The sequence below is a fragment of the Macaca thibetana genome, chromosome 5, assembly GCF_024542745.1.
Source record: "Macaca thibetana thibetana isolate TM-01 chromosome 5, ASM2454274v1, whole genome shotgun sequence".
Classification (NCBI taxonomy): Eukaryota; Metazoa; Chordata; class Mammalia; order Primates; family Cercopithecidae; genus Macaca; species Macaca thibetana.
In genome coordinates, this window is record NC_065582.1 from 137,885,604 (window position 1) to 137,912,520 (window position 26,917).

At 37.0% G+C, this 26,917-nt stretch overlaps 1 protein-coding gene across 19 annotated transcripts in view; it reads left to right on the top strand.

The window, feature by feature from the left end:
* FRYL (FRY like transcription coactivator) overlaps positions 1 to 26,917 on the top strand; it is a 287,021-nt gene that overhangs the window by 210,398 nt on the left and 49,706 nt on the right. For 18 of the 19 annotated variants that reach the window (XM_050790052.1, XM_050790064.1, XM_050790057.1 and 15 more), the window contains 18 exons: positions 2,057 to 2,229; positions 3,796 to 3,956; positions 4,474 to 4,584; positions 5,426 to 5,580; positions 6,528 to 6,627; positions 7,865 to 8,033; positions 10,063 to 10,322; positions 10,672 to 10,812; positions 14,714 to 14,882; positions 17,130 to 17,214; positions 18,018 to 18,130; positions 19,104 to 19,254; positions 19,932 to 20,035; positions 20,955 to 21,140; positions 22,450 to 22,654; positions 23,826 to 23,947; positions 24,771 to 24,961; positions 26,642 to 26,736. In XM_050790052.1, the coding sequence (XP_050646009.1) occupies positions 2,057 to 2,229; positions 3,796 to 3,956; positions 4,474 to 4,584; positions 5,426 to 5,580; positions 6,528 to 6,627; positions 7,865 to 8,033; positions 10,063 to 10,322; positions 10,672 to 10,812; positions 14,714 to 14,882; positions 17,130 to 17,214; positions 18,018 to 18,130; positions 19,104 to 19,254; positions 19,932 to 20,035; positions 20,955 to 21,140; positions 22,450 to 22,654; positions 23,826 to 23,947; positions 24,771 to 24,961; positions 26,642 to 26,736 (2,691 nt within the window). The remainder of the gene's footprint in view (positions 1 to 2,056; positions 2,230 to 3,795; positions 3,957 to 4,473; positions 4,585 to 5,425; positions 5,581 to 6,527; positions 6,628 to 7,864; positions 8,034 to 10,062; positions 10,323 to 10,671; positions 10,813 to 14,713; positions 14,883 to 17,129; positions 17,215 to 18,017; positions 18,131 to 19,103; positions 19,255 to 19,931; positions 20,036 to 20,954; positions 21,141 to 22,449; positions 22,655 to 23,825; positions 23,948 to 24,770; positions 24,962 to 26,641; positions 26,737 to 26,917) is intronic. The other variant, XM_050790048.1, reaches the window with a different exon arrangement.

Consider the following 26,917-nt stretch of genomic DNA (forward strand, 5'->3'; position numbering starts at 1 on the left):
AAATTAGCTGGGCATGGTGGTGCATGCCTGTAGTCTCAGCTACTCGGGAGGCTAAGGCAGGAGAATCGTTCAAAACCAGGAGGCAGAGGTTGCTGTGAGCCAAGATAGTGCCATTGCACTCCAGCCTGGGTGAGAAGAGCGAAACTCTGTATCAAAAAAAAAGAAAAGAAATGCCATTCTCTTTTTTTCTTTCACAAAAAATAAGAGTTAGGAAAAGTAAAATTGAAACTTGCTGGCTTGATGCAAAAAATTAACAACCTGATACACATCTGAATCTTTTTTTTGGTTGCTTTAATTGTAGCGTTAGTAGAAGAACCTTTAAATGGTTCTATTTTAGGGAATGCAAAATGTTGCTCTATTTAAAGTTAACTACCAAAAACTATATGACTATTAAGCGATAATGATCTTTGAAGCCAGTTGTGTGTTTTGTTTTGAAGTATTTTTAAAAAGAGTTATTGATAGAAAGTTATTGCTATTCTAGATTTTTAAATTTCCATGGCTAAGGAAAATAATGAGTTCTGAATGCCAAGAAGACAGGGAACTTTGTTTTGTTCACCTAGTGGATTTCATGTACCTGACACATAGGAGATAATGAATATTTGTTAGATTAATGAAGATTTTATTCTGGTGCAGGTTGTAGTCCACTAAATCAGTTTCCTATCCACTAATAGGTCATGATCCAGAGCTTGAAAAACACTCATTTAAGGAATAAAGGAAAAAATATGAAAAGCACCTGAAAAACACTTATTTAAGGAATAAAGGTCATACATTGATTCATTCAATACATATTTATTGTTGTAGACTGATATAGTCAATATACTATAGTATCATTGCAACTCCTAACTCTTGTTTTCATAGGTTTAGGATATTTATTCCAAAGTTACTAACTATTAAAAAAAAATTACCTTTAAAATAATATATATTAGAAGTACTTTTCAAACATAATAAGAAAAAGCTGACCTAAATAAATGCATATGTAATAGCTAATCATTTATATAGCACTTATTGTTTGCTAGGCCTTTTCATATATAGCAGTTCATTTACATCCTTCTAAAACACTCTGAGGTAGATACGGGGTATATGCTTAATGATTGATGAAACAAGACAGGAATCCAGGACTTCTGACTCTAACCAAATACTCCCCTATCAGTCAGTCAGTGGTTTCCAGGCACAGACATAGATCCCTGCCTCAAAGAAAACCTCATTGCAGATATATCTTTCCTCCTTGAGACAGGCTCTTACTCTGTCACCGAGGCGGGAATGCAGTGACTAGATCACGAGGCTCAAACAATCCTCCCACCTTAGCCTCCTGAGTAGCTGGGACTACAGGCGTGCACCACCATGCCTGGCAAATTTTTGTGTATTTTGTAGAGACGGGGTTTCATCATGTTGCACAGGCTGGTGTCGATCTCTTGAACTCAGTGATCCACCCACCTTGGGTTCCCAAAGTGCTGGCATTACAGGTGTGAGCCACCGTACCTAGTGCATTGCAGATACTCTTAAAGGCAGTTCCATAGGTCTAGAAAGAGGTTTTGAAACCCAGTACTCTACCCTATTCTTATCAGAATTCTCTCAGATTTTTGCATCCCTGATAATACCTATCCCAGAATCTTACTGAGAATAAGTGACTAATAGATATTTGATTATACTGAAGTCATAATATGAATAGACATGGCAGCTATGAATAAATAGAACTAGTCTTTTTCAACTTTTCTAAACTGATCCTCCCCATTTCATATGCCTCCTATCTCTTTGTTTAGAAATCCATGTGTTTCACAGAGAGGAAACAACATTTAGCACTGAGTTGATTTAAGTTAGATATGGAGTTGAATAATATAAATTGCAATAGCAGTTCCTAGATTAAGAAGCACCATCTATTTTCGTATTAAAGTAAGCAAAATCGTATTCATTTAATTTTCATATATTAAGTTGCATGCTGCCATGAGCATGCAAAATTAACATGTATTATTCTCATTTTGAGTATTAAGAATTTTTTATTTAAATTATAATTTAAAGTCCCATTTGCTTCATCATTTGTTTTCTTCAATATTTTCAGTGCAAGTGGTGGCCTTGATAATGAAACACATTTTCTCAACAACACTTTATTGGAGTATGTAGATTTAACTAGACAACTCCTGGAAGCAGAAAATGAAAAAGACTCTGACACACTGAAGGATATACGATGCCATTTTAGTGCCTTAGTGGCGAATATTATTCAGAATGTTCCAGGTATTATTTTCAATTTCTTAAAGCATTATTGAGTATTAAGGAACCGTCATATTTTTTCTTTCCTTGAGGTTTAATAATCTAAGTTGATAAAGTAACGTATGAACATACTGGAAAAATATGTCAGCATAACCTGGATGGCTGGAGTTTGTTTTCCCTTTGAATTATTGTCAGTGATTAGAAATAAAAAAGCAACCCAGCATGGAATTTCAATAATGATCAGGATACTGACACAAGAACCTAGAGAAATCAATAGAATAAGCTCTTTAGACAACCTTGTTTTAGATGCAATAAGCAGAGTGCAGTGTTTCAAATGATAATTGAGAATAAAATTAAGAAGATACTTTTGAATAATGGGAAAAGAATATAGGCCATAAATACGAAATGTAACAAGGATTCCATGTTATTGGTTTACCAGATATGTTCTAATTATTGAGTAGGTTCTATATTGACAGATATTGGTTTAGATAGTAGGAAGATTAATATACACAATTACATTTTTAAAAGTTAAATTCTTGACAACTGTAAGAAGTAATGTGACTCTAGCCTTTGGCATACAGTATAAATACAAATGTTTCTTTTTCTCTCTGAAAAATTAAAGTCACATTGTTGCTTTGAATAGTATATACAGACAGTTGATGCCTGAAGAACATGGGTTGTATTTTATAACAGGGTCATTAAGCACTTAATTTCATATGTCAGTTTCAACTGTAGGAGCCTTGTTTTCATCTTTGAAAGGAAAATGATACTGTCAAAGGAAAAGAGCATTTTTTTTTTCAAAATTTTCTGATCTGAAGCTCACTAATGTAAATATGTGGTTTAGTCTATTACTAAACACTTTTTTACAACTTCCAAATTGGTTTATTGTGATACTGCTGAGTTTCTTCAAGAAGGATAGATATAGAGAAATTATATAGTAGAATTTCAAAATGGGGGAAAAAATCCTTGGAGATCATTTAAACCAGTGGTTTTCAAACTTTGCTGTTTCTCAAAGCCCAGAGGTTGTCCAGTGCCATCAGCAGAAAGCAGCAGAATGTGTTTGGACGCTAGGCCTCAACTCCGCTTTTATCTGTTTTATGTATTGAGATTACATGTAAGCTTCCTTTAGCAGGAAAAGGCAGCTTTCCTGCTGAAAAAAAAAAAGTACAAAGTTTGAAAACATGTATCTTGTCCAAAGCCCTTACTTACCAGTGAACCAAGATACAGAGGTGTGTCTGTGTTAAAATCTTGGCCAGTCTCACCATATAGCCAGTGATAGCCCAGGGAGAAATGGGCTCCTGGCCCCACCTCTGTGCCAGCTTTCATGTGCCATTGAGCCTGTCATGGAATTTCTGCTTGCAGAGATGCTGTATGTCATGTAATGCTGCCACAGAGTGACACAGACTGCAACTTTGTTTCTGCGATTTGCATATATATAAGTGATCCCTGCTACTGTGGAGGTTTTTGATAGTTTAAAATGAAAAATTTTGCTTTCTTTTTTACACTGTTACACATTCAGTAACATGTCGGTATAAAAGTTAAAGCAAAAAGAAATGGAAATAAATGTTTTCTATCTTTTCTTATTTGCAGTGCACCAGAGAAGAAGTATTTTTCCTCAGCAGAGCCTTCGTCACAGTCTATTTATGCTGTTCAGTCACTGGGCAGGTCCTTTTAGCATCATGTTTACGCCCTTGGACAGATACAGTGATAGAAATATGCAAATTAATAGACATCAATACTGTGCATTAAAGGTATTTACTTAGAAACCTGATTTCTTTTTTTTTAAGAGCAGAGATGAATATTTTTATGTCTCTCAGTCACTAGTATTTTAAAGAGGATAAGAATTTCTTCACAGTATCTGAGAGTATTAGAATATATGTTTTTCTGCCGTATTCAAAATTTATACCAAAAGTTATATTTAAATACATAAAATACAATGAAAAACACTTCCAGAATCTACTCAAATTTGATCACTATTATCTTAAATAACTGAGTATTACTTGAAAGGAATGCCTTTTTTTCCATTACTTAAGTACTTTTTCTTGGTCTTTTTATCTTCCTTTCCAGTATTGTTCAAACTCCATGTCTAATTTGGTGTCATATTTACTTACTCATAATAAATTTCTTAGTTTTAAAAAATAATTTGTAAAGAAAAAAATTAAAGTATTGTGACTAGATACTAGATAAGTATTTTGCCTCTTCTCATTAAGCAACCAACATTTAACCTCTTAAATTTGTTAAATATAATTCTAATATTATTATTTGAAGGCTATGTCTGCTGTACTATGTTGTGGCCCTGTTGCAGATAATGTAGGACTTTCATCAGATGGCTATTTATACAAATGGTTGGATAACATTTTGGATTCTCTGGACAAAAAGGTAATTATGACAGTTTCCTTAAAGGTTCATAATAAATTCTCATTGTATTATTAGCAGTTTGTGTATGTTGCACTAAAAACAAGTCTTTTTTAAAAAATAAGATAGGTTAGGATCATATGCAAAAAGCATATTATATAAAGTTAAATAGGATCTCATAATGTAAAAATGTTCCAATTCTTACGTATCATTAATTTGAATAATTTTAATTTCCCTTTTAATATTATAGGATTAATACAGTGGTGTATGTCTCTCAACAGGGTTCTAAGTCAATAAATAAAATACTAACATAGAACATATTGAGCTGCATGGGAGAAATATGTTATTTGCTATGTTTCATTTCATTTTTTTTTAACCACTTTCCATTTAATCATTCTTCCTTGCCCTCCACACCCTTTGCTTTCCTTACTCTCATATTGTACATTTACAGACTTCACAATTTAACATAGGACTTACATCTTTTTCCCCTCACAACAATTTTTGTATTGGGTTATCAAAAACAAGAATAAAGCTTGATAAAAATAATTAGAGAGCTTAATGACTCATTTTTCTGAAAGCACTTAATCACTATTCATATTCATTAACCGCCTTCAGGGCTCTGTTGGAAGACAGAATCATACTAGAGAGGCTCGTGTAAAAAGCAAGAGGCCAAATTCAATTCATCTGTGTGGTTTTTTTCTGCTGGCTGAGTAAAATGAGAGGGAGGTGAACAAAAGGAGATGGAATTTTCCTATTAATTACAATGAATATATGCACCATATTACCTTAGTAAGAACTGTAGGGAAACAGACAAAAAATATGTAACGTTCTGTCTCTATTGAGCAATTTCACAACCTTTGCCTAGGTTCACCAGCTGGGCTGTGAAGCAGTTACGTTGTTGCTGGAGCTGAACCCTGATCAGAGCAACCTGATGTACTGGGCTGTGGACCGCTGCTACACGGGCTCCAGGAGGGTGGCGGCCGGCTGCTTTAAAGCCATTGCTAATGTTTTCCAGAACAGGTACTTTAGATGCGGGTTTCTTGTTTTGTTTGCTTAAAGAAAAGTTTTTCTTTGAATTTAAAAATATGAAGACACCAGTATAGTTGTCCTTCAGTATCTGTAGAGGATTGGTTCCAGGACCCCTCTCAGATCCCAAAATCCGTGGATGCTCAAGCCTTCTATATAAAATGCTGTAGAATTTGTATTTACTCTATGCAAATCCTCCCATATACTTTCTTTTTTTTTTTTTTTGACATGGTCTCGCTGTCACCCAGGCTAGAGTGCAGTGGCATGATCATAGTTCACTGTAACCTCAAACTCCTAGGCTCAAGCGATCCTCCACACCTCAACCTCCCGAGTAGCCAGGACTGTAGACTCCCACTACCATGCCTGGCTAATTTTTAAATTCTTTGTAGAGACGAGGTCTCACTACGTATGTTGCCCAGGATGGTCTTGAACTCCTGGCCTCTCACCTTGGCTTCCCAAAGTGCTGGGATTTCAGGCATGACCTGCTGTGCCTGGCCTTTCCCACATATTTTTGATCCACAGAGGGTTGACTGTATTTTCTTTTCTTAAGCTCTAATGCAGCTGTGTCTAACCCTTTGAATGTGAGGACTTTTTTGCTTATCTGTGGTGGTGGATATTACAAAAATTATGCATGGATTTTTTATTTTTCATCAGCATTTTTTAGTGTGTTTTATGTGTGGCACAAGACAATTCTTCTTCTTCTGATGTGGCACAGGGAAGCCAAAAGGTTGAACACTTGTGCTCTAATGGAATTTAACCAAAATAAGGACAATTATCACCACGCATCTGTTGTTGTACCTATTGCCTTGAAAAAACCAAGTCCCCTCATAGACTTAGAAGATAGGTGCCTACAAGCCTTGCCCTTTGCATATCATATTTATTAAATGGTGCAAAAGTCTCTAAACATTGTTATTTACCTAATATGTAAAATTTATTCCTAGGGATTATCAGTTTGACACAGTGATGCTTCTAAATCTGATACTGTTTAAAGCAGCTGATTCTTCTAGAAGTATCTATGAAGTTGCTATGCAACTTTTACAGGTTTGTAAACATGTGAATTTAAATATTTTTTTACTCAGGATTTAATGAAGCCCAATAATTTAGTCTTGCCATTAAAGCACACTGATAATAGTATTTAGCTTTATTTATAATAATGAAGTTATGGTATTAAGTCCTAATTATTATTAGAAATATAAGACAAAGATAATATAGATATTTAAATTTATAAATAATGCAAACTATTCCTAAGTGTATTGTAGAAGCGTTATTTATAGTAACACGTGTGTATGTATATGAAGGTACTTAAAATATGTGTCCATGTAAGTATTTCTGTTCAGCAGATGAGAACAATGTGTGTCCCAGTTTTTTTGGAGAGCCATATGAAAAATAATTAGCTCTTTTTATCATATTCTCATGTAAATTTTCTTTATTTGATTGAGGAGAAATAACTTAGAAACTTAGCAAACACGGATATATTATTAGTATACAGTATTTAATTCATAATAGGGCAAGATTCTTCCATCTTAACCAAGGGCTAAGAATAGGATTCAAGCAGATGCTTTTTTCGAAGGCTCTAAAGTGGTTCTGATGCCAGTAGATCCATCTTAGGAATTATACCCTAATGCCTTTGTTAATTAAGAGGAAAGTTCAGCAGTACAGCTCTAAATAGTGTAATGTCAAAAGGTTCTCCTTGAAGGATTTTTTTTTCACTTATACATATATTGTACTATCGTATTTTTGAGTGAGAAAAGTGGTAAATCTTTTTCAAGTAATTGTATATTAAGTTGCTGGAGTTATTTTCAGACTGTATTATTAACCTGGATCATTGACATTAAATATGAGGAATGTAAGTTCTTTTAGTGAGAAAGGGTTTTTGTTTGTTTTGTTTCTTTTTGTTTTTGAGATAGGGTCTCACTCTGTCGCTCAGGCTAGAGTACAGTGGCACGGTCATGGCTCACTGCAGCCTCTACCTCCTGAGCTCAAGTGATCCTCCAACCTCAGCCTCCTGAGTAGCTGGGACCACAGGCACACACCACCACACCTGGCTAATTTTTTAATTTTTTGTAGAGATGAGGTCCTGCTATGTTGGCCAGGCTAGTCTCGAACTCCTGGCCTCAAGTGATTCTCCCACCTCTGCCTTCCAAAGTATTGAGATTACAGGCATAAGCCACTCCACTCAGCCTGGGAGAAGAGTTTTTTTTTTTAATATAAAATTATAGTTAAACTTTAGAGAACCCATAAAATCTTAACCTAAGTTGATGGAATCACATTCCTATAGATTCTGGAACCGAAGATGTTTCGCTATGCTCACAAATTGGAGGTTCAGAGAACAGATGGAGTACTCAGCCAGCTGTCTCCTCTACCACATCTCTATTCTGTTTCATATTATCAGTTGTCCGAGGAACTAGCAAGGGCGTATCCTGAGCTAACTCTCGCTATATTCTCAGGTATGATCAATGAACTGGTTAGTAGTTTCTCTTTGTCAATCATTTCTTCAAAAACAATTTTTAGAAGATTATAAATTTATTAAATTACAGGTTAAATCAAAACCAGACATGTCTTTACATAGAATATTTTTTCTTCAATAAGAACTCTTAATTCTGATCTGTCACAGTATTTAGGTTTTTCTATCAGCGGCGTCCTTGTAGGGTTTTACACCTTACCTTCCCTTGCTCCCTACTCCATCAAAAAGAAAAAAATACAAGAGGGAGGACTTTCCATATGTGACTTAAAAGTATTTCTTAGTAGACATAGAACTTCTTGAATACATCGTATTTTGTGTATTGGCATATCTTTAATAATAAAAATAGGCAGGGATAAGTTGTAGGCAGTTTTCCGTGAGTGAAACCCCTAACCATAGGAGCAGGTGGTACAGTGCCTTGAGCAAAACTCTTTCTAGTCTCCCACATGTTGCCTGTCACCTACATCAAGATCTTGTTCCAGTGTAAATACTGGACATGCACCAACACTAGGATCTGGGAGATTGTGAGTTCTGCTGTGGGTCCTTTCTTTCATTTGGGCTCAAGAGTTAGTGGCCTTAGCCTGCTTGGGATCTTTGCATAGCACCTATTTTAGCAATAGAAATAGTTTATTTCCCTCCCTAATTTACCTGAGTGGGAGAAAAAAGCAACAACAACAGCTTAAATTCTCCTAACATTTAGTTCTTGAAAGCAGTAGACCTGTTTGGTTTGCCCTAGTAGTTGGTAGCAATTATGCCCCTTCCTTTTTCCCAATCCCCGCATCCCTGACAGCCCCTCCAAGATGGATATGAGTGGTCATCAACACAAAATAGCAGCCACCATGAACACAGATTTTGTGGCTGCTGAGCTGCTGCTAGAGGCTTCTGCGCAGAAAGCAGGGGAGTCCAGCTAGGTCTCAGAGATCATGTAACTGTTTAGAATGCCATGTCATCGCCTAGGATGTCGGCTGGTACAGGTGTCGACCGTGCCCACGCCTCCACCACCACCACCTTGTCATTCTTCCTTCAGTTCTATCTTCAGACACTCTTGTCCTTAGCATCAGCTAATTTTAACTCCTTTGCTTAAGGTAGTTCATTCTAAACCAAAACATAGCCTCTCAACCTGACAAATTCCATAGCTAACCTACATTTTCACTTTCACTGTTTCCAAGGCGAGACAAACACAATATTCATTCAGAATTTTACTGCACAGATACAGATATCAGCATAAACTTTGCCACTTTAAAATTTAAGGGTCCTGATCCTTTCTTTCTCCAGATTCAATGCAGTGGTCTTAAATGTTGTCAGCTCTGAGGCCCTTCCCATTCTTGCTCCTCACATCCTTTCCCTCCTTCACACCTGCTCCTAACCCCTTCCTCACCCCTATGCCTTGCCTCGAGTGTATACACTCACTATTCCGTATTCTCAGTCTTCATGCATGCCTTAGATCTTCACAGATGGCCTTCACAGTCCACTAGTGTCAAATTCCTTTCTGTAGCCTCACCAGGTACCTTCCAACTGCTCAGTCTAGTCACTGGCTAATAGTCTTCGGTCTGTTTGCTACTTTCCACAGCAATTGGTGTTAGCCATCTTATATATTTTTAAGCTCTAACCTCGCTTAATTTCCAAAAACTTAGTATTTCTTGCTTTTTCTTCTACCATTGAGTATTCCTTTTCTGTCTCTTTTGGTAGATTCTTACCTTCCGTCCCTTTTTTCTTTTTTTTCTTTTTGAGACACAGTCTCTCTCTCTGTCTCTCTCCCTCTCCCCGTCTCCCTCTCTCCCTTTCTCCCTGCCTCTCCCTCTCCCTCTTCCTCTCTCCGTCTTGTGATTTATGTTAGCTGTTAATATTATGATGTCATTGAGGTGAAAGTTACTAAAAGAAAAAACAGTACATATAATTGTTAAGTGTAATGAGTAAAATGAATAAAATCCAGCTTCTGAAATCTGTTGGAATTAATTACCAGTCAGAGGAAGCCGAAATTACATCAGTTCTCTTTGACTTGTTTTCAATTTCAGAGATAAGCCAGAGAATCCAGACAGCTCACCCTGCTGGACGGCAGGTGATGCTGCACTACCTGCTACCATGGATGAACAACATCGAGCTGGTGGACTTAAAACCTCTCCCCACAGCAAGGCGACATGATGAAGATGAAGATGATTCCTTGAAAGACCGAGAACTTATGGTGACTAGTAGGCGCTGGTTACGGGGAGAAGGATGGGGATCTCCACAAGCCACTGCAATGGTTTTGAACAATCTGATGTATATGACAGCAAAGGTAAAATGAGTTTTGTATTTATAATTGCTGCACAGAATTATTGAGTAAGTAGATGTGGTTAGAAACAGATGAAGAGGCTCCATAATCCTGTGATAACCAAGCAAACTGCATTATAAATTTCTTTCTTTAAAAAAGACTGATGATATATGAATTTTTTTTACTAAAACCATATATGATTAATGATATTTATGTTTAGATTTGTTGAAAGAAATTATTGTTTCTGTAAAGTGTGGAAACGATTAAAGCTATCTGTGGAAAACATTGTTTTTTAATATTTCATGGTATGACAAGTTTGGTTTTTATAATAGGCAGTCATGACTGAAGTATCTTTTGTGCGTATTGCATCTAGTATGGCGATGAACTGGCCTGGTCGGAGGTGGAGAACGTGTGGACCACACTTGCAGATGGCTGGCCCAAAAACCTGAAAATAATTTTGCACTTTTTGATCAGCATTTGTGGGGTGAATAGCGAACCAAGCCTCTTGCCTTACGTATGTATTCAAGTTCATTTAACTTAAAATATATATATATATATATATATATATATTTACTAGTATCTTATGATGTCAGAGTATGGGCAGCAGTTGCCCAGGAGATGCAAGGCAAGGGCCAGGATGAAGACAGTCAGGAAAATAGCATATGGATTTATTCACTGATTCAGTCAGCAAATGTTTTCCATCATTATGACAGACCAGGTGCTCTTCTGGGCATTACAATCTGATGGGTAATACAGAATTTATTTGTTGAACCTACATCTGATTTATTTAATGAATAAATCAGTAAGTTAATAAAGTATAGTGTGATAAAGGCTATTAAAAAATTGCAGAGTTCTGAGAGTAAAACTTAGGAACCACAGCTGTCTGGAAGGATTCAAGATGACACTTGAGAGAAAGTGATATTGAAGCTGAAACCACACATTGCAGATGTTTCTGGTTTCTGCTAGGCAGAGCTGGCATTTAGATACGAGAACAGGATGGTGAGTGAGAGCTCAGTGCTTATAGGATTGCCCTTCAGGCTGCTGGAAGCAAGGGAAAGCATGGTAAGAGATATGAAACGAAGAAGATAACATCTTTGCCTTCCAGGGGAGAAAGCAACATCCAGATCTGCCCAAGTCAAGACGACACGTTTGATATGAAACTGTCAAATGTGAGGGTTAAATGTTCACACGTGCATACGTCTTTTTAGATGCAGATGTAGATATCCATCCCGTGGCAGCATCCCCCAAAAGTGTGGTCAACGGAAGACTAGTTCTACAGAACGTTATCTAAAAGTTCTTACAGGCCAGGCACGGTGGCTCATGCCTTTAGTCCTAGCACCTTGGGAGGCCGAGGTGGGCAGATCACCTGAGATCAGGAGTCAGAGGCCAGCCTTGCCAACATGGTAAAACCCCATCTCTACTAAAAATCCAAAAATTAGCCAGGTGTGGTGGCTCATGCCTGTAATCCCAGCTACTTAGGAGGCTGAGACAGGAGAATTGCGTGAGCCCAGGAGGCAGAGGTTGCAGTGAGCTGAGATCTGGCCACTGCACTCCAGCCTGGGCGACAGAGCGAGACTCCATCTCAAAAAAAATAAAAAATAAGGCCGGGCGCGGTGGCTCACGCCTGTAATCCCAGCACTTTGGAAGGCCGAGGCGGGCGGATCACAAGGTCAGCAGATCGAGACCATGGTGAAACCCCGTCTCTGCTAAAAATAGAAAAAATTAGCTGGGCGCAGTGGCGGGCGCCTGTAGTCCCAGCTACTCGGGAGGCTGAGGCCGGAGAATGGCGTGAACCCGGGAGGCGGAGCTTGCAGTGAGCCGAGATTGCGCCACTGCACTCCAGCCTGGGCGACAGAGCGAGACTCCGTCTCAAAAAAAAAAAATAAAATAAAAAATAAAAAAAATAAAAAATTTAAAAAATTAAATAAATAAATAAATAAAAGTTCTACAGATTCTATTTTAAACAAACCACTTAATAGCTTTGCTTTACCCAGCATTCCCCAAGTTCACTTGGTCACTGAAAGCATCATTGCCAAGGTGTACCACAGGTGTAGTGCCTTTGAGGAGTGCTTAGAGAACTGTAGGTGTATAGTACAAGACAACGTTACCCCACGTCACCTCTCTGGCTGTGTCTCCTATATTCTCTCTGGTGCTCACACCCTTCAGCTGTACTGGCCCCCCTTTGCTTCTAGCCCTCTCACCAGGCATTCCCTCCTCGGTGCCCTCACACTCACTTGCCTTCTCTTTCCCCAGTCAGCCACGTTACTCACTCCTCATCTCTTTCAGGTCCTCCTTCAGGTGTCAGTGCCCACTGGGACTTCTGCTGCCCATCCTGTATAGAACTGCAAATGCCCTACCTCCACACACACACTCCATTTCCTTTCCCTGCTTTATTGATCTTTCTGGCACTTAATCATCACCAAACACGTGATATATTTTACCTATTTACCTCTTTAGTTTTGCATCAACCAGTAGATTGTAAGCTCCTTAAGAATGGTAGTTTTTGTCTATTTGATTCACCGCTAAGTTCTCATTTAGTAGTGCCTGGCACATAGAAGATGCCCATTAATTGGATGAATGAATGGGGGAGTTAGAGCTGGAACCAGAAAAAGCATGAGATTATACTTTTAAGAGGCCAAATGGAAATTTGGGGAATAGCCATTTTCCAGGAATTTAAAAGGAGCCATTTTTTAATGTCAATAATAATAATGTATTGGTTATTATTTTTTAAGCACTTATGGGTGCTTATTTTAGGCATGGTAAAAGCACTTCATCCACATTATTTAATTCTCAGAATAAATCTATGAGTTTGGTGAGATCACTGCAGTTTTACAGATGAAAAAACAAGGCAGAGAGAATGGTAATTTCCTCAAGGTCTCACTCTGTCACTTAATAGTTCTAGAATTCCAACCCAGATCTGGTTGTGAAGTCAGTAAAAGCTTCTTGGAGAAGGGAGTAGAGTTAAGGTAGGGGATGGGGCTCGAAGACTTGAAAGGATTAGGGTTGGGAGTGTCAACTCGGAGATCCCCGGATTGGCAGAAGGAAGCCACAGAGGCAGGAATGCACACAGCATGCTCAGAGGAGATCAAACCTGAAAGCAGAGAGAATTAACAAGTAGCACCCATTGGATGGAGTAAAGAGCCATACATAGAATGGTATCATTGGGTAACCATAATAAGAGTTTTGGCCGGGTGCTGTGGCTCACACCTGTAATCCCAGCACTTTGGGAGGCCGAGGCAGGAGGATCACCTGAGGTCAGGAGTTCGAGACCAGCCTGGCCAAGATGACAAAACCCCATCTCTACTAAAACCACAAAAATTAGCCGGGTGTGGCAGCAGGCACCTGTAATGCCAGCTACTTGAGAGGCTGAGGCAGGGAGAATTGCTTGAACCAGGGCGACAGAGGTTGCAGTGAGCCAAGATCACCCCATTGTACTCTAGCCTGAGTGACAGAGCGAGACTCCATCTCCAAAAAAAAAAAAAAAAAGGAATTTAGTTGGGATATAATAAATCATGTTTTAAGGTTAATCCAGGGGTCATATAAAGCAGGGCTTTTCATATGTCTGTAAAAATATGAATCATTCTGATTCTGGAGGTGGAGTGGGCCTAAGATTTTCTATTTCTAGCAAACTGCAGATGATGATGCCTGTCTTGCTAGGATCACATTTTGAGTAGTAAGGATTAAAGTAGGGAGAAAAAGAGATAGGCTGATCAGTTATGAAGTTATTTCAGTAATATACATTACCAAAACATATATATAATATATACTACTGAAAAGTTTTTCTACTTACTTATACTGTGTTACTAGCCATTTGTAAAGTGCACTGTAAACCTTAACTCTTTTAATCTTCCTAACAGCTATATGAAGTATAGCTTCAACTCAATGATAGAGTTAGTGAGTGGTATATACACATTCCAAACCAGGCAATGTAGTTTGAGTTCTAGTTTAGTTCTAGTTCCTTGCTCTTAATGACTACTGTGTTTGACTATAGGGAATGGGGAAGGCAGAATAAAAGATAAACCCTGGGTTTGGAGGCTAACTAAAAATCAGAGGAAAATCTTAGGATGTTATTACCTGGAAGTGTTTCGATTAAAAGAGAAATTTTTACAGAAAAGTATTTTTTTTGCTTTTTTTTTTTTTAAAAAAAAAAAAGCAAAATAAAGAAAGTGCATAAAGTGGAAACCACTAAACATGTTCAGTTCATCCTAATTAGATCTAATGTTGAGAGTTAGAGGGAAGACAGTATTGATAAAGCTGATTAATGTCTTATTGTTGATCAGTGCCAGTTTTGATTTAGATTGTGTTTATTCATCTAGCACTTAAAGTTGAACTTACTCTGATAAAATTTGTCTCAGGAGAAATTAATGAGATAAAAACTTTGCTTTTTCTTTTCTGAATGATTTCTTTTGTGACAGGTAAAGAAGGTCATTGTATATTTAGGTAGAGATAAAACAATGCAGTTGCTAGAAGAGCTGGTGAGTGAGCTTCAGCTGACCGATCCTGTCAGTTCAGGGGTCACTCACATGGATAATCCCCCGTATTATCGCATCACTTCCAGCTATAAAATCCCTTCTGTCACCTCAGGTGAGAAATTTGTTAAAACTGCTGTGTGAGATGATAGGTGTCTTCATCTGCTTCACTATGGTAACCATTTTAGGGTCTCTGTGTCCCATAACATCTTGTTACAAATCTCAGATATATGCAATAAAATTTATTGAAAAAAACACATCTTCCTCAGTATTGAAAGAGAAGCTTAACATAGTTGTTAAACAAGAGTTTATTGTGTCTTTAAATATTATTGTTGAGAAAACAAAAGCAAATGTGAGTCATGTATGGTAATTAATTTGATAAGACTTTGTAAATCCTCATGAGAAAGCAATTCGACAATGTAAGTATTAATATACAGAAAAGCAATATTTACATACTTATTCAGAGATGGAATATAAATTTATTCCCTACATAACACATACCTTTTTTTTCTTTTTTTTTTCTTTTTTTTTGAGGCAGAGTCTTGCTTTGTCACCAGGCTGGAGTGCAGTGGCGTGATCTCGGCTCACTGCAGCCTCCATCTCCCGGGTTCAAGTGATTCTCCTGCCTTAGCTTCCCAAGTAGCTGGGATTACAGGTGTGCGCCACCATGCCCAGCTAATTTTTGTATTTTTAGTCGAGATGGGGTTTCACCATGTTGGCCAGGATGGTCTCAATCTCTTGACCTCATGATCCACCCCCTTTGGCCTCCCAAAGTGCTGGGGTTACAGGCGTGAGCCACCGCGCCCGGCCAACACATGCATTTTTTAATGGGTATAATTACCATGTTAAATTTAGAAAATGCTTATATGTTGAAATTATTTGTGTAATTTCACATTATAATTATTTGAGTATATATTATACATCATATCCAATCAACTGAGTGTGTGTGTGTGTGTGTATATATATATACTTATATGTATGTGCATATATTAAAATTATTATAGTATTTTGAGTTTGAAGAAACTATGTTCCTAATAGAAGAACCTCCAATGAAATTCAAAATAGTAAAAAGGCTATTGTAGATGAAATTTCTATTAAACCCTTTGTTACTCAGTTTAAATGTTTTCAGCATGCTAATAACAACATTGTAAAACTAGAAATATTTTAAATTATCTCTTTATAATATATTTTTTACCATCCATTTTCATCACTTAGTCCTTTTGTTTTATTTTCTAGGAGATGTCTAATAATGCTTCTATTGAATTTTTCACATCTGCTAGAATGTTTTTAATTCCAAAGTTTCATTTAATTATAATTTTTTAAAGTAGCATCCTATTCTTGTTTCATGGTTGGCCTGTTGTTTCGTATCTGATACAGTTATAAAGTTTTCTTCTCCCAGCAGAAGTCTTCATTTTCTCTACATTGTTGTTTTTGTCTTGATACAACTTTTCTTGAAAGCCTACCAATTCTAGATCTGTCTTTTCATAAAGAGTAGAATATTTAAAAAAAAATAAGTTCTATAAGCATATATGGAATTTGTTTACTGTATCCTTTGTTGTACCATGATTTCAGTGAAGCCAGTATCTGTAGGTATTTTCTCCTAGATTTATCAGGTTCCCCAGAGAAAATTCTTTCTAGTCATTTGCCAACAGAGGGTGTGTCTGTGAACATATACACACACACCCCTTTGGATTGTATATATTTATACACACACATATACACAGTCTTCAAACTTTCTGGAAGCCCAGTGGTGTGAGAAGGATGTAGCTGGGGGTGCAGTCTCAAATTTTAGCCTGTACATTTTCATTTCATTTAATGCCCCTGTTCTTTGTAAGGTGCCTCCTCTTTCAGGAGTATGTGGCGTGCCCTAGTTCAGGAATCTTCTGATTTTCATCAGAAAAGACTTCTAGAAGTAGGGAAAGACAGCCACCCAGCTGCAAGAGGCAAGAAAGTAGATTTGGGGAACCAGTTACTTCTAAAATAGATTGACTTTCAGCCAGGTTTCCTATTTTTTAGCACCACCTTCAACCTCTGTTTCCGGAGGTTCTTGATGCTACTCATCCCTGAGACTTTCGGAAGTTCAGCAGTATAAATATGGCAGTTTCTTGATTTTCCCCCACCACCACCTTTGGATTCAGCCTTCTTAACACTTAATTACTTATTGTCCATTTGTATTCTAGCATCCAAAAATTTGTTCGTCGTGTCTCCTTTCCCTTTTGGTAATTATGAGTACATTCCTTTTTTAAAATGACTTTGCTCTCATTTTAGTTCAGTTTTGATATCTATAATTTGAGATCTTTTGTTCTTATTGGGTTATTCCAGGTTTGTAGATTCACAAGTACTGCTTTGTCTTTGATTACAGGAACTACTTCCAGTAGCAATACAATGGTAGCTCCCACAGATGGCAATCCTGATAATAAGCCCATTAAAGAGAATATTGAAGAGAGGTAAGTACTTCTCTGTTCTTTATTAGCTGTTCAGTTTGACAGATACTGGTTGTCATCAGAATAAATGATATTTTCTGCATTGAAATGTGGATGTTGCTGTGTTAAAATTCAAGTGAAAAAAATGTAATTCCATGCTGGAAACTTTCAACATTGAGAGTTTCAACATTAAAGATGCTATCCTGCTAGATTTTTTTATATGCTCTAATGTATGAATAGGTGGTATATGGTAAGTCACTTTTTGTATTGCTTAAAGTTTTAGACCTATATGAATGTATTTACTCCACCTGTTTTATATGCCAGAATATTATTTTAGGTAGAAATAGCTGATTAAAAGTTTAAGCTTTTGGATTATAAGGTGGAAATTAATACATATCATAGTAAACTTTTGTTAATATTTTGTGTACTGTGTCCTTTTTTTTTTTTTTTTTTTTTTTTTTTTTTGAGACGAAGTCTCACTCTGTTGCCAGACTGGAGTGCAGTGGTACGATCTCAGCTCAACCTCTGCCTCCCAGGTTCAAGCAATTCTCCTGCCTCAGCCTTCCGAGTAGCTGGGACTACAGGCGCACGTCACCACGCTCGGCTAATTTTTTGTATTTTAGTAGAGACGGGCTTTTCACCGTGTTAGCCAGGATCGTCTCGATCTCCTGACCTCGTGATCTGCCTGCCTTGGCCTCCCAAAGTGCTGGGATTACAGGCTTGAACCATGGCATCTGGCCTCCTTTTTTAAACATGGAAAGTGAAACATAAAGTATAAATACCATTGCACCGTCAACTGTGACTAACTTCAGTGATCATTCCCATAGCTATGTGCACCTGGACATTTACAGTGGACTAAACAGTCATTTGAATCGGCAACATCACAGACTAGAATCCCGATACAGTAGCAGCTCTGGAGGATCTTATGAAGAAGAAAAAAGTAATAAATTCCAAACGTTTTCAATATAAATATAAGGGTGAGGTGTATTGTTAATTACATTAACGTTAATAAATATGTATTTTTTCAGTAAATTGTTTTTAAAAAGCGTATTTAACTGCCACTAGTGGTGTTCCAACATAATCTGAAACATCTTGATTTTAAGAAGCAACATATTTGGGTAAAATTTTTTTAAAGCACAGGTTTCCTATAGATAAATCACAAGGAACATAAGAACTGGTTCTCAGGAAGCATCATAGAACAAATACTGGAAACAGGCTGATTTTTTTTAGCAGGATTGCTCCTTCTGCATGGATTCACATTTTCCTAAAAAGACTGTCCCTTGGCAATTGCAAAGTGAATAATCTACCCAAGTTTCACTATAACGTTAAGGTAGGGTGTCATAGAAGCACAGGCTTTCAGACTGGGAAGGGACACTGAAGATGATCTGGTCCAATCTCCTCATTTTGCACATGATGGAACTGAGGTCCAGAGAGGTTAAGTGACTTACCCACGTCACACAGAATTCACATTTCCTGACATTTTTTATTGCACCCCGCAGCCCCACTGTGGTAGAGCAGAGTTCCTTTCAAGATGGAGCTGTGTTGGCCCTATCTCAGGATATTTAGAATTGAATTAATTTACCAGAAGGCCCTTTGTTACAAGGCAGCTTCTCCAATAATGTGATCTCCTGGCTTGGACATCACTGATGGAATCATGATGAAGAGCTAATATAATTTTGCTTTGACATACAGGGTGGAACCTATATTGATCTCTCTCTCTCTCCCTCTCCCTGGTTTGCTTAATTTGATAATATTTGTGCCTAGATTTTCAATCAAACATATGTTGAAATAGTGGGAAATTTTTTTTTTTTATCACTCTCTAATACTATATAAATAGTCGGGATCTTACTAGAGTTTGCTTATATTGGCAGAAATTAGATGGTGTAGAAAATGAGATCATTTTATCTTGATAGGTGATTCAATGCCACTTTATTCTAATTGGCGACTGAAAGTGATGGAGCATAACCAAGGAGAGCCACTGCCCTTCCCACCAGCTGGAGGCTGCTGGTCACCACTGGTGGATTACGTGCCTGAAACGTCATCACCTGGATTACCTCTTCACAGGTGGACTACAGCGTCATTCCTTTTACATATGCACCAAGTTGCTGCTGAACACTCTCGGCTTTCTTTGTGCTATCTGACAACACAGAAAAAAAGCAGTCTTCTTTATGGAGATACTGCAACGTAGATCAGTGTGTTCTAAGAAATCTGAAAAACTCAGAGTCCTAACTTTATAAAATTAATATTATTAAATCTAATTATGCTGCTGCTTTTCTGGGTGTCTGGCATAGTTACTTGACCTTTCTGGGACCCAGTTACTACATCTAAAAAATATGGCTTTCCTATGGTAGGCACTATTATTTTGCATCGAGTTGAATTCTACTTAGCAAAATCACAATAGAGCAATTACTGCATTCTTTCAAAATGTATTAATGCACCAAACATATATTGAACACCTACTGTGGCAAGCAGTGTGCTAAGTCTCAAGGTTTAAAGATGAAGAAAATGTGGCTCCTGAGTTCAAGGAGCCCTTAGCCCTTATGTTCTGTTCCATCTCTTTAACTTAATGGTTAATGTTTTCTTCAGCTGTATTTGTTTTTCCTCCTTTTTCCTGCATAAGTTGTATTTTTCCATGAAATGTGATATTAAAATCTTCAAGTAATTTTGTACCAGATTCTCTCTAGGTTTACCAAGATCTAGTAAAACGTTAATGAAACTCTTATTAACACCTCTTGTCATAGGTGTAACATAGCAGTGATCCTTTTGACTGATCTGATCATTGATCATAGTGTGAAGGTGGAATGGGGAAGCTACCTGCATCTTCTTCTTCATGCAATTTTTATAGGTAATAAATATTTGGTTCTAATTCTTTCATTTTATATTTTTATGATAATTTAAAAGCAGTATGGTTTTATGACAGTTTTTATGTGTTTCTGTTTCCTGTTATTTTTATATTATTTCCATGACACTTTTCATTATGATTCCTCTGGTCTCTTGGGGAGTTATTTGTGGCACCTCTTCTAACTACAAACAAACATATCTATTCCCCCCCATTCCTATTCCTATCTTATGGCCTCGCCTGCCCACACACAAACACACATAAACTGTACTGAGGAAAAATTCTGTGGCTGTGGCAAGAGTCAAATTAACTTACCTCTGGGGATTGGGAACTTTCAGAGTGAATGAAAAGTTGAAATAGGTTCTAAGTATTTCCCAAAAGAATTGGATTGTTGGATAGCCTGATTATTACAGCTGAAACTCCATCGTGCCTTCTGTAGCAAACATGAGGAATCTGTCATATCTATAATACATTTGATGCTTATAGGATTGGCTTCCTGAAGCAAGTCCAAATAGCCATCTCCTTATAAATTTTCCTGATGTGCACACTTACTGTTGGTGTGTTACATCATTCCTTTAGTTAATCATGTACTTTCTGTTACGTGCTAAGTACACAAAAAAGCCTGCCTTTTAAAAAAACTTCATTTCCATGAATTTTTTGTGTTATGTAACAGTAATAATTTTTAGGAGATCACTAAATTTTAGACATGAAACACATTTAACTTATCTTGAGTCTCCCTAGTACTATAAGACAATAAGCTATTGTACAAGTATATAAGAACTCTAGCACAATAAAAAACCATATAATATGTCACCTTCCTTGAAATCTTTCATATAATCCCTCCTTTTCTTCAAAATGTGAGTTTGATAGTAAGAATACTCATTATTTCTCTTTATTGATAATGTTTTTCTACCGTCCTTTTTAGGGTTTGACCACTGCCACCCTGAGGTGTATGAACATTGTAAACGTCTGCTTCTGCACTTATTAATAGTAATGGGACCCAAAAGTAACATCCGAACTGTTGCTTCTGTCCTTCTCAGGAACAAGGAGTTTAATGAGCCCAGGGTGCTTACAGTCAAACAAGTTGCACACTTAGATTATAATTTCACAGGTATTTGCCTTAAAAGTACAATTTGAAATTAGAATTATACTTTATTAATTTGGAATCCTGCATTAGAGAAAGTCATAAAAGTTGAAATACTAGAGAACATTTTTAAAATGTAGTTGTATTATTTTAAGTACCATTTAAATTATTTACTAATAAAAGAAGGGAGCAAATCTGAAATAATTGAATCTGCATTACCTTGAAGGATCTTTATCACACAAGAGTTAAGTTATGAATATGAAGTTGAAGACATAATGAAACAGTGCTTAATATTGAGGACGAATTACAAAAAAGATATTGAGCTTGTATTAGATTCCTCTTATTTGCAGGATCTGAAAACTGATAAAGTAAGGCATTTTAAATTTTGTTATTCACGTGATTATATTTACTGCATTAAAAACATACATTTTGAAGTAGTGAAGTCCAAATTAATGAGACTTAATTTGGTTTATTTTACTGTCAATGCTAATTTTTCTTTTTTACTTTTAAGGTATATTTTCCTATATCCTGTAACTCTAACTTATTTCTTTCATCAGTACCATCAGGCTAGTGACAGGTGATCTAGAAACTTTTTTTGAAATTGAAATAAAACTACTTTTTTTTGTTCTAATCATACAGTATCAGATACAGGGTCATGAATTTTAAAGCTAGTTAAAACCCTGTTACTTGTTTAAAATCCTATAGTTAGGAAACAGTTATTAGGAAACTTATTAGCCTTTTAAAACTATGATTGAAAGAAAAATGGAATGAAGTTTACTGCCTTTTTATATTAAGGCACCATTCTTCAAAATTCCATAGCTTGTTTGTTTTTAAGGCTTCTCTTACCAATTTGTAAATATGGGCATTAGTAATAACCTTTTAACAGTTTTTAAAAAAATAATTGACGCACTATGTGTATTTCAGATAGATGAGTCTTTCTGCAATGAAAATGGATCAAAAATTCTAGAAAATTTTCCATAAAAAGTTAAAAATCAGTTCATGTTATAGAAATGTAACCGACAAGCAATGTTGACAAAATATGCCAAAATATTAGGAAACTGCCACTTGCAAGTTTCTTCAGCAGATGGCGGCAGAGGACTGCACAGTACTTCCAAATTGCTAAGTTTTCAAGCTGTGAAACGATGTTTGCCCGAAAACTTACTTGCTGTAATTTGATGTTTATGAGGATCAGCAGGAGCACAGATTCATATCACCTTGCACTGACAGATTTCCTCATGTGTCCCATAGAGTCTATAAGGAATGACAGTTTAATTCTATAGGTATTTTGTGAGATTCTTTCATGTTTTAGGTATTCATGACGATCTTTCTCTTTCAGCAGGCATTAACGATTTTATACCTGATTACCAGCCCTCCCCTATGACTGACTCAGGGCTTAGCTCAAGTTCTACCTCTTCTAGTATCAGCTTAGGAAATAACAGTGCTGCCATTTCACATCTGCACACCACTATCCTCAATGAGGTTGACATCTCAGTGGAGCAGGATGGAAAAGTCAAAACCCTCATGGAATTCATTACCTCAAGGTAACATTGGCAGCCCTTAGCATCCCAGCAGTGTATGTGTTAAGTCATTCTTTCATTGGTCGGGTATTATGAGCCATATTTTTGTTTTCTGAAATGCCATTGATGTGAAATACACAGGTTTGTATTGCACAGTATTTTGAAAATTAGGATGCAATCAAAGACTTCTTTTGTGCCAGTGCAGTTATACCTCAGAAGGACTTTAATCATATCTGGCTATTTTATGCCCAAAAAGAATGCAGTATTATCTGAATATATATTTAACTTTTATTAGCTACATTATCATTCAATCATCAAATATTTATTTATGGTCTACTCTTTGCAAGGCGCAATAAATAGAGAAGGAATATAGGTGGGAGAAAGGGCATGATATTCCATTGCAAGAACAAAATCACAGGAGCACAAGAAAACCGTGTGTTTGGAAATGGTGAGGAATCCACTCTGACTGTAATGCAGAGAAAAGAGAGTTGTTCTAGACAATTCTGGAAAGCTTGGGAGAGTTCAAACTGGAGGGCCATGAAGCCCAGGCCATAAAGTTGTAGATTATATAGAAACTCATTAAGCTGGGGGGACAGTGGGAGGCAGCATTTTATAAATATGTGGAGAAAATCAGCCCCATAACAGTGTGGAGGATGCATTAGAGGAGGAAGGAACCAGAAGCAGTGTGTAGCAGGTTCTCAGGGCACTTTGGGCCTGTGTTAATAAAGAGCTTAACCGAGGTGGTGGCCGAGAACACAAAGTCATTTTAAAGAAAGTATCAAGTGGACCTTATTCTGTCCTAAACTTTCCCTATAGTTTTAGCTAGTAAATTATTCTCATTGCATTTCACCAGCAAATTATTTTCTTTGCATTACAATGTAAATACAGAGATTATATTTTGACCTGGAACACATAAGCAGTAACCAATATGCTTCTCACTTGGCAAAAGTTGACCTCTTTTTCTACTACGTCTGAGAGAATTTGACTGGTGTGATGGTAGACACTGAAATGAGATCTTTCTCTCCTTGCTGTAGATCATTACATATTCATGTGCCTAAGCAGTAGTAGTAGACTGTGACCTATTTATTCAACTACCATCCTTTCTAATTGTGAAGGCGTAATTTAGGCAAGTGTGAGTACAACTGTTAATCACAAGTGAAAATCCAAGGAAATTACATCTGTTCTCTGTTTTCAGAAAAAGAGGGCCCCTTTGGAACCATGAGGATGTTTCTGCCAAGAATCCTAGCATAAAGAGTGCTGAACAGTTAACTACATTTTTGAAACATGTGGTTTCTGTTTTTAAGCAGTCGAGCTCAGGTATCTTTTAAGAAATATTTTAAATAATATTTAATGTTAGTGACATTTTAATGTGATGCCGGTTTCTGATAATGCTTTGCAAAAAGTTAATAGTTGATATTGTGATACGTCTAAAAGTTTTAGACAAGTTTTCTTTTTAAATTTTTTAATGATAACAGATCTGTTTTCACTGAAGAAAAATTAAGTTACTACTTAAAAATGAGAATGCTGTCTATGAAATGCTGGGCTCCTTAGTTTTGTGTTTGATGGCATCATAAAATTACAATACAATTGCGTATTATGAAAAAATTACATTAAACGGACATATATAGAAATGGGAAACTTAAAAAAATTTTGTGCTGGTATAGTCTTCAGTAATGTAAAATTAACACATTCTGAAAATCATAGTCAAATTGTATTTATCTAGAGCAGTGGTTCTCAACTAGGGGACATTTGGCAATGTCTAGAGACAATGTCACAATTATGGGTTAGGAGCAAGGGGTTACTACTGGTATATGGTGGGTTGAGGCCAGAGACACTGCTAAACATCATTACCCTGCTCAGGGCAGCCCTTCCAACAAAGAATTTTCTGGCTTATAAGGTCAGTAGTGCCAAGATTGAGAAACCCTGGTCTCAAGCATTGCTTCTGTAAAGATTAAAGGGTCATCTGAAATGCAAATGGAGTTTAATCAAAGAAAAAGCATTGACTTATAAAATGTGAGTGCCAGTCTGGTTTGCCAGGTAGTGTGCTAGCTACTAGCTTTAAAATGATTCACTTCTGATTATAACCCCAATAGTATTCTAAAGAACAAGAACAACCTACTTGTTTCCTTCGCATTCACAGAAGCAATTCATTTGGAACATCATCTTAGTGAAGTTGCTCTGCAAACAGCACTTTCCTGTTCTTCTCGACACTATGCTGGGAGATCCTTTCAGATTTTCAGGGCCCTAAAGCAGCCTCTGACTGCAACTACACTTTCTGATGTTCTCTCCAGACTTGTAGAAACTGTAGGGGATCCAGGAGAAGATGCACAGGTATTTCCTTATATTCTTTCAGCAGTTATTGAGCAGCTACTAGTTGTCAAGGATTTATTGTCAATATAGATTGCTATAGCTAGAGCAAGATAATGGGCATCTAGAATTATAGTCAGATGTTGAGCAGGCAAAGAATTAAGAGCCAAAGCTAATTTTATAATTTATATCTAATAACCTACTAATTAAATCGACTGTTCTAGTGCCTATCAGAAAAAGCTTTACACTCACCCACTCACACAGCGCCCCCCCTCCAGATATTAACCTGGGATGATCACAAGGTAAAAATGATAGGAAGTTAAATTTAAATGTAAAGTGGAACATTGAATTTTATTTTTTAAGATAAGTGAACTATTGAACTAGAGAACTTCAGTTTGTACAGACAAATGGTTTTATTAACACTGTTATAAATATCAGGGATACAGTGATGAATGAGACAAAGTTCGTGACATTCTAGAGCTCATATTCTATTGAAGGAAACAAACCTTTAGTCTTCCAATTATACATAACATAATTTATCCTACTGATAATGTTGTGAAAATAGTAAGATCATAAGATTAAAGGAGAAGGAATTGTTTTACATATGATAGTCCATCTGAGAAGGTGATTTTTAAAGAGATACTGAAATGAAGTAGTTTCTGTTATGATCTGGGGAAGAACATTTCAGGCATAGGAAGATAGGACTAGCAAGTGCAAAGACCCTGAAGCAGAAGCAGTAGGGCTTTTCTGAGGAACGTCAAGAAAATCAGTGTCGCTAGAATACATTGCAGGATATGTAGCAGGAAATTGATGAGGTAGGAAGGCTCAAATCATGTAAGGCCTAGTAAGCCTTGGTGAGAGGCAGGACTTCACTCTGAATTGATGGGAAACTACTCAGACATTTTGAGGGAAGGAAGGTGATGGATGTGATTTGTTTTTTAAAAAACTCATTCTGACATTGGGGTGAAATCTGTAGGGAGGGCAAGAGTGGAGGCAAGAGAGGTTAGGAGGTTAAGAGTCCAGCTGAAATGGTGGTAGCTTAGATTAAGGGAAGTTATGGAGGTAAAGGAAAGTGGTCAGATTTTTAGTGTGTATTTTAAAAGTGATATTTTCGGTCAGGCACAGTGGCTCACACCTATCATCCCAGCACTTTGGGAGGCTGAAACCGGTGGACCCGAGGTCAAGAGTTAGAGACCACCCTGGCCAACATGGCGAAACCTGTCTCTACTAAAAATACAAAAATTAGCTAGGTGTGCAGGCACATACCTGTAGTCCCAGCTGCTTGGGAGGCTGAGGCAGGAGAATCATTTGAATCCGGCAGGCAGAGGTTGCAGTGAGCCAAGATTGCACCACTGCACTCCAGCCTGGGCAATAGAGCACGACTATGTCTCAAATAACAAACAAACAAACAAAAGTAATATTTTCAAGACTTGCTGGAGGATTCAGTTTAGATGTGAAAGAAACAAGTATGGTTCCTAGATTTCTGACCTGAGCAATTTTGAGTAAATTGTGGCACCATTACAATCAATTTATACACTATTAATTTGATGAGTTTGCATCAATCAGCAAGATCATGTTGTCAAGAGTTTAATCATTTTGTAAAGTAACATAGAGTTTGTTCTATTTTAAAATCCCATTAGGAAGTCCATTGCAGTTTCTTTATTCCAGAGCATAATTAATTAAAATCTGCCTTTTTCCCTCCAGGGATTTGTGATTGAGCTTCTTCTCACATTGGAATCTGCAATTGATACTTTGGCTGAAACCATGAAGCATTATGATCTTCTTTCTGCCCTTTCTCAGTAAGAATTTAAACCAGGCAACCTAATATATAGAGAACTTGAATAGTTAACTACATATAGCTCTAACTTTTTAAATTCTTATATTGTTAGTAAGCACAATACCACCCAAATTATATGGATTACCATTCTGTGGGAGATGGGCCACAGACAGTGAGGACTTGTGAAAAATCCAAGTGTTGAT